General features: G+C 35.9%; 1 protein-coding gene across 2 annotated transcripts; it reads right to left on the bottom strand.

The window, feature by feature from the left end:
- Window positions 1–496: 496 nt before the first annotated feature.
- Window positions 497–5,770, bottom strand: LOC143529463 (uncharacterized). Of its 2 annotated transcripts, XM_077025249.1 has the most exons (5): window positions 5,646–5,770; window positions 4,298–4,485; window positions 3,665–3,723; window positions 2,317–3,573; window positions 497–1,260 (listed from the first exon to the last, which is right to left on the bottom strand). In XM_077025249.1, exons 2-5 carry the CDS (start codon window positions 4,422–4,424, stop codon window positions 508–510), a joined length of 2,196 nt encoding a protein of 731 aa, XP_076881364.1. In that variant the 5' UTR covers window positions 4,425–4,485; window positions 5,646–5,770; the 3' UTR covers window positions 497–507. The 2 variants fall into 2 exon arrangements, with proteins under 2 accessions (XP_076881364.1, XP_076881363.1); XM_077025248.1 differs by lacking the exon at window positions 5,646–5,770 and having other exon boundaries at window positions 4,298–4,497.
- Between the last annotated feature and the right edge of the window lie 9,998 nt (window positions 5,771–15,768).

A 15,768-nucleotide genomic window follows, 5' to 3' on the forward strand; every position in this document is an offset into this window, starting at 1 on the left:
TTTTACTAATCTCTTAAAATTAACATTAAAAGTGGCGGAAGGTTAATCAAGCACCATGTGGTGACGTTGATAGCCGAAAGACAATGGTACATGCACCAATCAGTCGTTGTCCCGATGATTGAGTGTTATGTGCCTTATGTCCAAGGTTTGATGCAAAACTACTATCGTCTATCAAGCCGAGGGTCTCACCGGAAGCAACCTCTCTATCCTCATAGGGTAGAGGTAAGGCTGTCTACATCTTACCCTTCTCAGACCCTACCATAGCTTTGCTATTGATGGGATATATTGAATATAATGACGATGAGATTATAAATACTCAATGATTACATTAAACATCACATAATTGCACAATTTTCTACCAAAATTGTTCTTACCCCACAAGGAGATTCAAACAAACATGCATACATAGTAACCCAAAACTACCATACCAATAAATTGCAATGCAAGTTACACGTTGTTACATTTTAAAAAACTATGCAATATAATTAACAAAAAAAACAAGTCTCCTCAAAGAACCAAGATATCATCAACTATTTCATCAATCAAATAATCAATCAACCGGGATTCGATCTCGACCCCGATATCAAACGCTTCGACATCAAAATCGAGCCATTTTTTGTAACTTTGACCGCTCATATCGAAGTCAACAAGCTCATCAACCATACTATCTTTCATATCTTCCCACCCTTGAATCTCTCGGTACACTTCTTGAGCTAACCGGTCGGGTCTTGTCACATCGGCTAGCCCTTTTGCCCACACCCTGCACCGCGTCTCCACGCACTCGCTCACACAATTGAACATGAGCCCGCGCCTTAACTTATGCACTTGTTCACTCGGTTTACCAACTTCTAACTGGTCAAACACACGCGGGTTCACGGGCTTTCGAGTCTTACCGATTGTGAAATCAATAAACATGGTCTCAATATTTGCAAGCACTTCGGCAACATAACCCGGTTCCCACTTGGTACCCGTTTGGACCGAAGAAGCCGAGTCAAGTAACTCGGTGTCAACATCCATCGGGCTCGGTGCATCAATGATCAGGTCCCGGGCTTGAACCGAAGCCGAATTTTGCAAGCAACTATCAACAGTATATGAAGAGTTACAACTTTCGGTTATAAAAGACGGTTCGAGTACCAAGTTCGAGCTCGGTTGTTTACCGAACAGATATTTTCTATACTCGTAGTCACGAAACATCGGTTCGCGAGGATCGGATGAAGAAAGCCCGTAACTCGAATCGTCTCTGTTGATTAGGTCCAAGCCCTAAAAACATCACAAAGATCAAATTTAGTGTTTATAACTAGGGTGTGTAAATGAGTCGAGTCCGAGCTCAAGCTCAGCCTGATTCAATCTCTATTTTAAAATTTAATAGCTCAAGTTTAGCCCGTGAGTACAGTTTTTTAATGCTTAATCTCGGCTCGGATGAACAAAACTCGTTTATTATTTAATAGTTAATATATATTTTTTAAAATTATTTTTAATATATCCTAATTAACTTTTATATACAACATAGCATATATTATCTAATACATATTATTTAGTAATTATAAAAACATATATTTAATATATTGCATAAAAACTATTTAAAAACTGGGCTAATAAGTAAATCTCGGGGTTGAGATCAGTTAACTTACAAGAGCTCGGCTCAGTGTGAGCTCTAATTTAAAGCTCGGTCTCGGCTCATGAGTAATTTTTCATGCTTGAGCTCGGTTCCGGCTCAGCTCGTTTATTATTTATTAACTAATTTATATATTTTTTTAAAACTTTATATATATTTTTAATTATAATTTGTAAAATCACAAAATATATAATTTAGTTATTTTTATAAAAAATTATCTTATAATAATAATTATGGATTGGGATCCGGTACAAATAAAATTAACATACTAAACATACAAATAAATAGAGTAATTAAAGAACTAGAGTAATTATGTTACAAAAAAAAATATAGTGTAATAATAATTACTCTAGTGTTAACATAATTACTCTAGTTATTTGTACACTTCTCACGATAAAAGAATTTTGTATTTGATCCAAACCCTAATAATTATTATATAAACGTATAGCTAATACATTGAATATAAATTATGTAAATAACAGGCTCACAAACCGGCGCTCGATTAGTAAAGCTTGGGCTCGAGCTTTGTTTTAAAAAAACTTCTTTTTAGGCTTGAGCTCGTATAAGCTCAGCTTGATTCAAACTTCTAGCGAGCCGATCTCGAGTAGCTCAAGAGCAACTAGGTTCGTTTAGACCTCTATTTTTACAAGTAGCCATATTTTAACTGCAAGAAACATGTATAATGTAGATGACATGCATACCTGATCAGGCTTGTATGCAGAAAACACGTGACTCGAATCATCGGTAACCTCGGTTTCAGTTGCCAAAACCGAATCTTGAGACACGGGCTCGGGATTACAGTTAAGTTCTCTTAGCTTTTGCTCCAAAAGGACACTTAAGCCATCACTGGTAATAAGATTATGGGTCAAAGATGTTGAGTTTGAAGCATTATTGGACACGAGCACGTTGTTGCAGATCACGGGGCGTGCAATCGGAGCTGTGAAAGTAAACGAAACAACATCAGTTCGGTTACTTCGGTTATTTTTACTATTGTTAGTATGATCACTTTCTTCCATAGAGCGTTTTCTTCTGGTCGTGGAGTACGGCTCCTTTTTATGAGTCGGTTTCTGAGAAACGGGCTTTATCAGTTGTTGACTGGTTGTAGAGCATGAAGACTTTGTGGTTGACTTTGTTCGGTCAAGTAAGCTATTTTGTTTCTGATTGTTCTGCTTTAGTACATTTGAAGTAGCATGATTTCTTGGTGGATTTCTTTCGGGGTTTGACTGAGTTTTGACCGGTTGTGCTCGGTGATTCTGTCCCTCGCGTTTTTGAACATTAGCTTTGGCTTGAAGAGCTAATGAGATTGACTTTTTTGGTTCTGAAGATTGTTGACTTTTAACATTCTTGACTTTTGTTGACTCTGTTGACCTTCGATATGGCTCGGGTATTTGGGGTTTTCTAGTTGAATTCTCTATTTTATCGCGTGAAATTTTCACTTTAAACGGAACTGAAGTTGATTGTGATGATGATAATGATGATGATCCAACGAGAGGTATCTTCGATGCAGCTTCCATTATACGCGCAGGAGTACTGGATGACACGAATCCCGAGCTTTTAATCGGGGATAGGAGATTATTACGCGTAATCGGGATCGGTTTAGCAGACTTTGGCGGTAAAGTTTCGGTTTGAAACTTCTCAATCGCTCTACCGGTCAACGTCTTCTGAGGGTTGACTTTTACAGGTCTATAAACAGGCTCCATTTGAAAGTCAATTTGGTCACACTCCGGGTCTTTTCTAATGTAACTCGTGGATGAATCTCTAAGTGACTGAGAGTCAAATGACGGGTTAGAATATGTGTCGGAGAAATTACCGGTTGGCAATGATTCCAATCCCATAAGTCTTGCCACGACACTAGGAGCTTTCGTGCCATAACCGTCTTCATCGGTTATTGAAGTTGCACAACTATAATCACTACTTCCTTTCATACCCATGCCACATATCATGTCATCTTCATCCATCTATACACAATAAGAGTTGACTTTGACTTACTTTTTAAAGATGTAACATTTCATTCACAATGTCAAAACTGTAAGTATAAGAAGTACATACCACACTGAAACGAGTCACGGGCATGTTGCCATCGGTTCTCTTTGTTTGCTTCGGTTGTTCTACATAAATAAAAAGATATGAGAATAATATAATTATTGTAATCATATTTGGCATACCAGCTATATATATGAAAAGGGTTGAGATCATGTACAAATGAGTTTAAAGTTTAAACATGTGAAGTGTACGCAATGAAGAAAAAAATTCATGCAGTGGCATTTTCATAACTATTCTCAGAATAGAGTAACTACGCTACAACAAGATACAAGTAAAGTAATAATAATTACGCAACGTGTGTAATGATTATTACTCTAACTGTATCTTGTTGTGAAAGTAATAATAATTATTCTGCAACAAAACTGAGCTAGAGTATTTACAACTACGCTACAATTTATAACTAGCGCAATTAGTATTACTCTAGTTCAGCTTTGTTGTAGCGTAGGGTATTTACAGAAATGCCACCGTGTGTTTTTGCTCATTCATTTCGTATGCTTTGCACAATAAATAGCATTTGTATTTGATCCTTACACTACATAAACAAGTTCAAATATTTGGAGAAATGGTGCTTCGGATCAAACGTTAGTCAATCCACTCGACCCATCCATTTTGCCAACTTTAGAGATCTTGATTGTATACCTGGTGATTCTGATTTGTTTGAAAATAACTTCTTGCGAGATTTCGCATTCCAGTCAAATAAATGGAGAAAACCACCAACATAACCGCCACTACCGCTACCCTTTGAGCCATGTTTATGAGCACCCATCTCGTTATGTACGCTTTAAGAGCGGTTGCTGATAATACTTTGTACAAAAACCAAAGTCCACCTGTGAATTTCAATACTGTCATCACATACACGGTTGACTTTTGTTCATAAAGTCAAAACTAGTGTTTAAAAACTTAAAAGTGGCATAAACTCTTGTGGATTTCTGTCTTGAATTTTTTTTATTAGGAATAATTTATCTAGATGAAATTTGGGCGATCGATCTTATGGCTGAAAGCTACGTGATCATTGTCAGTTTGAAGTTAAAGATTAACTCGTTTGACACTAACTAGAAGCCACTATTTGACAATTTGCAGAACATGTAATGAATGTCCAACAAATTATCAGAAATGAGTAAACTTGTATACATTTGCAATCACGACAAACATATATACTGATATACATTCAAAGTCTTCACCATTAACTTCACACAAATACAGTCAAATTGACCACATAACAAGCAATCATAAACGGAAAAAAAACTACACCTTCGGCATATTGCTTAACAAATTATAAGATTACGGAAGACCGAATTTCACTCCATCCAATAGGGGATTACAACCTATAGAAATGTAAACCGGGCTCTGATAATATGCGTACCGATACTAATAACAATCAAATTTATCATAATAGAGGTGCGCAAACCAGTTTAAAACTCAAAACCACTTGGATTGAAACCGGTTCGGTTTGGTCAATAAAAGCCAAAACCGCTTTATGATCGGTTTCGGTTCAGTTGACCGGTTTGAAACTGGTTTTGGTGGAGAAAATTACAAACTGGTTCCAAACCTACGGTTTCAATCAGTTCCAAACCGGTTTCTACATAATCGGTTTCAAACCTGGTCAGTTAACCGGTTTACAATAATCGGAACCCAAAACAGAAGATTCTCACAAACTCATCAAACGTAAACAAACCCAAGCCCGATTCGGTAAAAACATAATTAAATGGTTGAATTTGTTCATTAAGTCAAAAACTTGTGAACCGCAAATGTTACTCCAACTCTACTTTACACCAACAATTCAAGACCCTTGCGGGTTTCTGTTTCGTAATATTTTTATTATTAATAATCAATCTAGTTAACATTCTGGCTACCCGATTATTGTTAATTTTGAAGTTAAAGATCAACCCGTTCGACATGAAAAAGATACCTAATGTAACCAAGTTAAAAATCAAATCTTTGGCAAACCCACATATAAATATAAAAACCCAAGATCAAAAAACTTTACCTAAACACGAATCGAACAAAATCGGCAACTGGGGTTCATCAATTCAGGTTCCAATTATCGAATTTTCAGAGATTTTGAGAGAAGCCTGAAGCTTTAATGGTGGCATTGATGATCTTCAATCAGAAGCTAGGTTATTAATTTAATGTAATTATTATTATTATTATTATTATTATTATTATTATTATTATTAAATTTTGAAATGATAAAGAAAGAAATAGAATAATGGAAAATGACAAAAAAGCTATAACGTCTCTTTATTGAAGAGGGAGTGATTTCAAATTACAGATGAATCTGGTGTGTCGCGGTACACGGTATCGGATTGTTCTCTCAACTCATTTGATTTAAAATTTAAATCCTACGGCTGTGAAAATATGTGTGGTGTTTAAAATTTTTAAAAATTAGTCAACATATCTAGGATCATGTATTTATGAGTCAGACTTTTTGGGGCTAAACCAATAAACAGATCTTTTCTTTTTTTTTTCCAAAAATAGAGTTAGAAAAAAAAAGTTAATTTTCGTTAACTTATTTTTAATTAATCATTTATTTAGAAAAGTTTAGACAATGTGTAGTCATAAAAGCATTACCGGAACTTGAAAGAACATTGCCGATGTGGTGAATAAATTGTCTTTGGATGGGTTGAAAGTTCATGACTTTGTTAGAGGAGTACTTGGGGATGGCGAGGCCATATGTTTTTGGTCGGACATCTGGTGTGGTAACTCTAAATTTCAAGTTGAATTTTCTAATATTTATAGGTTGGAAAAGAACAAGTCTTACAAAGTTAAGGAGAGATTTTGGTGGTATGGCAACCAGCTTGTCTGGCAATGGGATTGGTCTCATATACCGACATCCGATGTTGAGAGAAAAGAATGGGAAGATTGTCTGAAACGGTTAGTGGTGGCGGTTTGAAAAACTGGAATTGATTCTTGGAAGTGGCTGGGAGATAAGTCAGGCGAGTTTTCGGTAAAATCGGTAAAGAAATTAATGACCTCAAGTATGGACGTGAGAAATATTTTTATTATGAAATGGTGTAAATGGGTTCCGTCTAAGTGTCAAATCCATGTGTGGAGGGCGAAATTGGACATAATTCCTACTCAAGATGCGTTAATTAGGAGAAATGTTCAAATTCAACCGAGTAGGTGTGGGCTTTGTGGCTCGGCGCCTGAATCGGTGGACCATATTTTTTAGAGTGCTCGGCGGCTTCGGAGGTTTGGAGGTGGGTTAGCAACTGGTGTCAGGTGCCGATGATTGCAGCTTTTTCAGTTAGAGATTTACTGACACTTCATGATCAAGTGGGTTTGGGAAAGTCGAGAAAGAGGCTTTTCAAGGGATTGCGGTTATAACCTGTTGGTAGGGGTGTTCTTCGGGTTTGTTTTTCGGGTTTCGGGTTAATCGGGTCGAGTTCTTCGGGTTTCAATGTTTTAAATCTTGACCCGAAACCCAACCCGAATCTCTTACGGGTTTTTCGGGTTCGGGTTTTTTCGGGTTGGGTTAATCGGGTTTCGAGTATCCTCAAAAACAAAACAATAAACAAAAAAATTTTAAAAACTACAATGCTAAAATTAAAATAACATATTATTCATTGGTAGTAAACAAATAATCAAATAATAAATCAACATAACATGATAAAACAATCTAAAAGAAGAGTAAAACTAACTCGAACAATAATCGCTTTCAATCGGGCGTGATTTAGTTGTTTGATTACAGTTGCTATTAGTAATAAACGGAAAACATAAATTAACAATAAACAATCGATCTATAATAGTTGTAATGATAACAATCGATTATGACTAGATTTTGAGAACTTTAGTGGCTAAGACTAAGCGTATTATATAAATATATATTCAATTTCAAAACTAAAAGTTTGTTCGGGTTATTCGGGTTGACCCGGAACTTATAAATCAAACCCGAGAACCAACCCGAATTACTTCGGTTCGGGTTTTTCGGGTCGGGTTAGTTCGAGTTCGGATACGTGTTTTCTCGGGTTGGGTTTCAGGTAAAAGTAACAGCCCTACCTGTTGGAGTATTTGGAAAGCCAGGAACGAGAACAGGTTTCGAGGTAAAGATATCAAGATTGATGGCATTATTGGAGAAGTAAAATCGTGGGGATTCCTTTGGTTCAAGTATAGGTCAAAATGTAGAACAACCTCATGGTTAGATTGGTGTTCTTTTAATCTGATGTAATTTTGGTGTGTTTGGCCTCTCTCTGTTTTGGAGAGGGGTGTTCGGTGTTTGTTTTTTCGGTGGTGTTTATAAAAGTTATAGTTCGAAAAAAATGTGTAGTCATAAAGCCCCACCTCTGGGCGTCAGTCAGAGTTATGGTTTTTTTACAAAAATATGGTGTAGTCATAAAGTAGACCATAATTGTTGATGTTTGTTTTTTTTTAATTCTCGTGCATTCCACCTGCGTTATCTACAAAACGCCACCAAAAAAAAACAAAAAACAAAAACAAAACGCCGGGGAGGAGGGGCGGTGTGCCCCCGGTGTTATCCACCATAAAGCCGACCATAACGTGCCACTACGGAAGGCCTAGATAACGGATTGCTATTTCAATAGAAGAATGATTATGAATTTATGATGTAGAAAAGAAAAAAAAGAAAGGGGATGTTTGCTACTAATGGCAACGGAGATGAAACTAGGTGAGCCATGTGATTTATTGTAGTTGCTTGTTGGGGTTGTCTAAGGAACGCGAATTAAGGTGAAGGCATAGGGGTGGATCCATTTGCATTAGATGGTTGGATGTGATTTTATAGATAGGGGTGTTTGGGTGAGCTTATAATTTTGCTTTTTTGTTTATTTACTTTTTGAAAAGCGAAAGTAACTTTTGAAAAACTCTATTTTGAAGCTTTTGGAGTTGTTTTACCAAACAGCTTTTTCTTTTTAACAAACAAATAGCAAATAAGCAAGTTTTAGAAGCTCACCCAAACACCTTCTAGGTTTTCTTTCGGTTTGGAGATGGTCGCCAATGGTAGAATAATGTGAGAAACCCATAGGTGAGAAATACATGAATAAAAAGGGTTTTAAACGCTTAATTCAATAAAAGTTACACTTTGAGTCACTTCTTTTAAGGTACATTTTCTATTTTACCCATTTGACCTTTTAAAGATGGAACATAACTTAAATCACTCATTTATAAGTGAACGGGTCAAATTTCCCACCGCTTGGATTATGATGATGCTGATATTGAGAGGCCTTAGATGAACTAATCTAAACTAGAGCTACGGAGCGAGTCTGGTTCTCTGGTTGGCAATCTAGAACGAACACAAAGGTTTTACATGAACACAACATAGACTTGTTAATCATGTATCACTTCTGAACCCGAACGTGACCCCGCCCATATATTCGTGGTTGACACGAACATGGACCATCTTATCCAAATAAATGTTAATTCAAATTTTTTTTATATCAATATTTTAAAATGAGGCCTTAGATGAACTAATCTAATCTAGAGCTGCTGAACAAGTACAGTTCACTGGTTGGCAGTCTGAAACGAACACAAAGGTTTTACATGAACACAACGGAGACTTGAATATCGTGTATCTCTTGTAAACCCGAATGTGACCCCACTCGTGTATTCGTGGGTTGACACAAGCATGAACCAATTTATCAAAAAAAAGTGTTATTTTTTTATATTAATATTTTAGAAATTTAAGTATTCATATAATAAATTTATTTTTTTCAGCCATTGAGTTTAAAATATAATTTAGATTTAAATTTAGGTAAAAAAAAACTCATGTGGTTTAAGTTTGTACACACTGATGTATATAAAAGTACACATCTTTTTAGAATTAAATAATCTCTAAAAACTGCATCTTCTATCGTATAATATAGTTCAAATAACTACTTATCATGTTAAAAGATATTTTAAGGTAAATCCAAGCCTCAAACGAAGAAACGAATGAAAAGACAAAGAAAAATCAAAGAAAACAACAAAACATGGGGCGGTGTTTCAGAAAACATGGGGTCGTGCTTCAGAGAAACATGGGGATGTGCTTCACACGAGGCCGTGCTCACCTTTCAGAAAAAACAAAAATCTGTAAGAAAAGACAAAATACTGGACAGCTTGACACAGGGTCGTGCTTCAGAGGACATGGGGCCGTGGTCACCTTTCAGAAAAGACAAAAGAAGATATAACAGACACCCAAAAACACGGGGTCGTGCCTCAGGAAGCACGCCCCCGTGGTGAGTCATCATGTACGACCGGACAGAGCATTAAATGCGAGAGGACAGCTGGACACGGGGGGCGTGCCTCATAAGGCACGGGTCGTGCCTGCTTGCCCAGACAGCCTATAAATAGTGTAGCATGTTGCACTCATTTGGTGTGCTTGAAGAAAACATTTTATACGAGTTTCACTAATAAAAACACCCACATTGCACTCTTATTGAAGATATTGTGGAGAGTTTGACGCCTTGGAGGTCATCATCATCATCATCCATCACCATTGAAGAATGGGGCTAGAAACTCACTTGGATTCTGTTTCTTTCTCCGTTAACCGTTATTCCCTTCTTTAGTTGAGCTCTGCTAACTGTATATAAGTTATACGTATCAATACTTGCCCCGTTTGTAATTAAGCCAAAATGGCTAAGTCTGATGTAATCTAATGGTTCTGTTTTAGATTACATTATACTTAGTATATTTTATGATGCTATGTATTCTTGTATTTATTCCAAGGCTTTTTGTACTAGATTACTTTCTACTTAGAATATCTTACTCCTTACCCTAAGGTGTTTGAATACAAGGTATTCAGTCTTTCCTTACCATCCCCTATTTATCTCTTTATGTTCATGTAACGCATATCATCATGTGTATATTTATATATATGTATATATATATATAACACGGGTTACACACAATGCATGCGGGTTTCCAAGTGTATTCTCACACATATGTAAGCGAGTATATCTTTATATGTGTATACTTTCGATTTCAACTAGTTTGACCGAATATAGGGTGTAACCGAATCCTATTATATATTAGGCCATAATTGGTTCAAGGTGTATGCGAGTAACACTTGTATCCATGATTGTAAGCGAGATATGCTAGTGATCGAGTATATTATTGTATTCTGATTAAGGGTTTGTATTCGAGTAAGGATGTAACCAATGGGTTCCCATTGTAAGCGAATCCTTTTGTAATCGATATATAAGTTCATTGTAATCGAGTTTTAGGTGTAAACGAATACATTGTGTTCGAGTTTCATATTTAAGCGAATCTACGGGTTGTGTAAGCGAGTGTCTTTGTATTCGTACGAGCTGTAGTCGATTACAACAATTGTAATCGAGTCCAGTGTATATTCGCGTCTAATTGTAATCGATATTCAAAGTGAGCGATTTTAATGTAATCAAATCTATATTTGTATCCAAGTCTTTGATGTATTTGATCAAGTATAGGGTATGCGACTTCTATCATTTTATGTGAATACATCTATGTATGCGAATTAAACCATGCAGGCAACTCGCTTTGTATTCGAACTGTTTCAATGTAATCGGTTGACCCCATTGTGTGCGAGTCTCCATAGTTTAATCGAGTTTAAGGTCTAGTCGATTGTATGCGAGTCTTAAGTTGTACGCGAGTATACATGAATTCTCCATGTACTCTAACAAGGCATTATAATCGATGGTTCCTTTGTAATCGAAGCTAACTTGTAATCAAGTTATACTTTGAAACCGATCATATATGTATTCGAAAATGCAATCGAATCCTGATTTGTAATCGAGTCTGGTTGTGATCGATAGCTCATGTAAGCGACTGATCAATGTATGCGACCATGTTGTATTCGAGTTCTAAGGGAAATCGAGTTTGGGTGTATGCGAACACCTTGTAATCGAACTCCTTGTGTGCGACCCTAATGTAATCGACTGGTCTGCACAAATGGGTCACGGTTTCGATCCTTTATCCGCGTTAGAGCCACTCGTTTTGTCCATAACACTTCGTTATGAGTTGGCACTAATCCATAATCGTTCCCGGTCACATTCTTTGCCAAAACTTGACCCGAAAGATCATAAAGTTTGAATCTTTAGGCTTTAAAACTTCCAATATCATATTTAGGGTTTATTTTAAAAGAGCCGTTCATGGTTATAAGTTCGTTAAGTTCATTTTTAACATCAAGTTTACAACTTTATGTTTCGTTTAGATCCGATCTACTTTAGGTTTAAGTCTCAAGACTAACCGTTTATAAAAACTTGAACTTTAATATAAAGGACATACCCGTGTTCGTTTGGTCCCGGTTAGCTTGGTTAGGAACCTTGAAACTTGTATCTATCTTGTATATGGAAGATCTATTAATATTCAACGTTCGATCTCGCTTCTCTTCTCTTTCTTTCTCTCGGCCGTTTATAGTAAGGTGTGTGTGTGTGTGTTTTGGGTGTGTAGAGATTATGGAAAGATGGAATGAGGATTTAGGGTTTTAGGGTGGCTTAAGGGAGTATTTATACTCCTTAAAGCCCATGAACCTAAGGCCCATCTCATCCTTTTATCTCATCTCTATTATCCAAGTCCATACTTCTTTCTTTATTTAATATTAATTAAATATTAACATGTTTCTAAATCATAGACTTCTTTTATTTATTATTACAAATTTAGGATGTTACAGATCCATACTCATGTCATTTTGGATGGATATTGACAATGAAAGATTTGGCTAGACCTTGTGAGGTTGCCAGTCGAATCCCGAGCCCATTCGTGTTTTTGTCCCACCGTGTGTTACGCAGAGAGTTCTACTCTTGTTGCGACACAACGACTGTCAAATGACAGTCGGTGGTATGGTTTCCTGAGGGAACGCCCAGACAAACTCTGAAACCAACATGGGTTTTGTTAATATAACAAAGTCTGACCAATGAGACAACAAAACTCTTCAAACTGGAACACACACACGAAAAAAAAAGGTCGCCGTTATATGAAAACTAGCTTGTACATGTAAGTGTGGCTGCTTTCCAAATTTTAAGTGCGGTACAACCGTAAATAGCTCTTAAAAGCCGGCCCTAATTAATTAATTGCCCCTCATTTCCTTGTGATTTGGGCTGAATTTTTATGTTAAAATAAGTTATTTAAAATTACCTCTCATAAATAATAGTTCTATCAAAATGATACAATGGGGGTAACAAAAGCTAGATGGCTTCACAAACAAACCCGCATCATCCATACATGAATACTTCCCACCAGAGTGGATCCTTTCTTATAAAAAAAGTTACCTTTTTTTTTTGAACAGCCAATTTTATTGAAAGCCAAGGACTAGCAAGAAACTAGCCAACCAAACACCAAAACACCCGAGTACACGATTATAAACAAAAAGAAAAGGAACACCAAGTTTCCCAATCTACCCCCACTAATTTCCCCTGTTTTTCACCCAAAGAAAACTAACTCTTTTAATGTCTTATATAAGTCTACCCATCGAAACCTTTTTTTTATTGAAGAGGGCTTCATTTCGAGCCTTCCAAACACACCAACACGCCGTGAGGATCACCGAATAGATTGCTTTTCTTTTATTTTTCCCGTGGTGCATAAATCGGAGGGATTCCACACCAACTACTAATAAATTGCCATATTACCGAAGCCACAAAACAAGATACAAGAATGTGTTTAGCCGACTCCCTTTCTCCTTCACAAAGCGGACACCAATTAGTTTCATTAAGAACCTTCCTTTTACAAAGCGCGTCCGAAGTTGCAATTCTACCCATTTCCGCCTTCCATCCGAAAAGATTAACCTTTAAAGGAACCCACTTATTCAATTCCATAGTGAATACCGGCTGTTTGATATGGCTTTGGAGTTGTAAACGACATGACTTAGTTGTGAAATTACCATCCCCCTCTAGTATCCAATACCAAGTATCTTCTGTTTCTGCCAAAACAATACCTGGCAACAACATAATGCAATCCCAAAGTTCTTGCACTTCCACAAAGGAGGCTAGTTCTCGAATCCAAGTCCAAACCCAACCTTCAACTGATGACCCAGCTTCTGTTTTGTCTCTGATAGAGCACCTTTTATTCCTTTCAAGATTAAATAATGAGGGGAACTGTTTGGCTAAAGATGTCTCTCCAACCCAAGTATCAAGCCAAAATAAAATTTGGTTTCCATTACCCAACTTGGCCTTGATCAGATTGTTAAAAGAAGAATTTTGGCCTGTTAACACCTTGTCTATTTTTGAAATATTATTCCAAACTCCCGTTATAATGGATTTCGAGGGTATCGGATTAAAGCCTCTCTCGTCAAAGTGGATACCGTTAACCACTCTCCGCCATAGTTTATCCGGTTCCGTTTTGTACCTCCACCACCATTTGGCAAGAAGACTAAAATTAATCTCTCTTAACGATCCGAGACTGAGACCCCCAAATTTTTTATCAGCCACCACGCGTTCCCAGATCACCCAATGGATTTTCCTTTTTTCCATAGTACTTCCCCATATAAAGTCTCTCCGAATCCTCTCGAGCCGATCAATGATCAGGGAGGAGGCTTTGTACAACGAGAAGAAATAAACGGGTAACGCGTCTAGAACTGATTTGACAAGAACTAGACGCCAAGATGATTTGTTGATCCATTCACCATCTTTATCACCTTTGTTTTTTTGACTTTCTCTGTTCTGGTTTTCTCCCAAACTTTTATGTGTGCATAATAATAATATGAATATGATGATGGAATAGAAAATAAAATAGATGGATGAGAAAGAACAAAAATGAATATATCTTACTATTTGAAAAAAGATTGAAGTTCGTTTATTTTTGTTTATCCTATAAAAAAAGTTACCTGTATTTTTTAATTAACAAGTGGATTCCAATTATTTTTCACCAGGAGTCTTTGTTTGTACACGTGGACTTATTTCATTTTATTATTTAAAAAACCCCGATATAACTCCTGATTCTTCTACCACAATACAATAATAGCTTCAATGAAAATCTGTCTATCATCTTGAGCAAACACAGGTATTACAATCATATTCATATGCATCGCATTCAACAATCGTCTATCATCGTGAACAAATCAAGTAATAACCCTAACTTTGCTTTACAGTTTCCGTTCAACAGAGTCAACAATAACCATCATCATCTTCTGGTTTAAACTGTTGTTACTGCCAACAATATTGCATCATTATTGCCAACAAATTATACTAATCCATTCTTTGCTTTTTAAACAAATCATGATATTCCATATCTTGGCCATGTTACTAATACTAGATTGTATGCGGCTAATTGATTTTAGTGTTATGTTAATCTAAAACCATAGGATTTCTTAACAACACATATTATATGATTCAAAATCTTTAATTAGATTTCTAATTTTATGTTTCAAAGGTGAAAATTCTTACTACTGATCTTAGACACGAAGACATGATATGCCTTTTAAGGTTTAATGTGTACCTTGTGATTTATATGCAACTTCTTCTTGAAGTATTGCACAATGTAAAGAGTCAACTCTACAATCCTTTATGGTAACAGTTTACTTATTATGAACCAACTTATGTATGACAGGTTTACTTACTGTCTTTTTTTTTTCATTTTTATTATTATTATTATTATTATTATTGGTTATAGCAAAGAACAATGGATGACAAGTTTGATACTATGAAGTAAAATTAAAGAATCAAGGTACACAATTATATGGTTTGGATATTATTATATTCTTAGTAGTTAAGTAATATATTTTTAAACATTTGTTTTTCTTCTGTAGTTGGAGTTTAAAACCTATGCGTATGCGTGAAGCTTAACAATGAAAATGTTTGCAAGGTGATTTTTTTATGTTATAGTGTTAAAAATATAAATCTGGTTTAACGCAGTTTGAGAACATATATAAATCACTTTTTTGCAACCAATATGACTAATATTTATTATTCATTAGAGTACGTATAGCTCGAGGTATGATTTTTAATAAAATTTAATATTCTATTTTGTTATTTAGGTATTCTGTTAAAAAATTTATAGTTTAATTGTCAAAGTTTTCATTTGTTATGAACTATGAAGACTACTAAATATGTCGCTAGAGCTACTGAGGTCACTGATTTGTTTCACGATCACTATTTATTGTTCTGTTATTTTTTGTTAATTAAATATGAAGATATTGAAGCCGAGTGATGATTTGAACTTGTATGGAGGGGAATCAGGTGTGTTTAAGGAATTTGGAAGAAATGCTGTTG

This window comes from Bidens hawaiensis, unplaced genomic scaffold, assembly GCF_021521415.1.
Source record: "Bidens hawaiensis isolate Kalapana, Puna unplaced genomic scaffold, B.hawaiensis_p1.1 tig00008556_1, whole genome shotgun sequence".
NCBI classification, from domain to species: Eukaryota; Viridiplantae; Streptophyta; class Magnoliopsida; order Asterales; family Asteraceae; genus Bidens; species Bidens hawaiensis.

Excerpts from the sequence above, each read along its gene's own strand:
- LOC143529463 (XM_077025249.1), bottom strand. The coding sequence starts at position 4,424 with ATGGGTGCTCATAAACATGGCTCAAAGGGTAGCGGTAGTGGCGGTTAT. Across the intron at positions 3,724-4,297 it reads AAACAAATCAGAATCACCAG|AACAACCGAAGCAAACAAAG; the intron begins GTATACAATCAA and ends TTATTTATGTAG. Across the intron at positions 1,261-2,316 it reads CTGCATACAAGCCTGATCAG|GGCTTGGACCTAATCAACAG; the intron begins GTATGCATGTCA and ends TGATGTTTTTAG.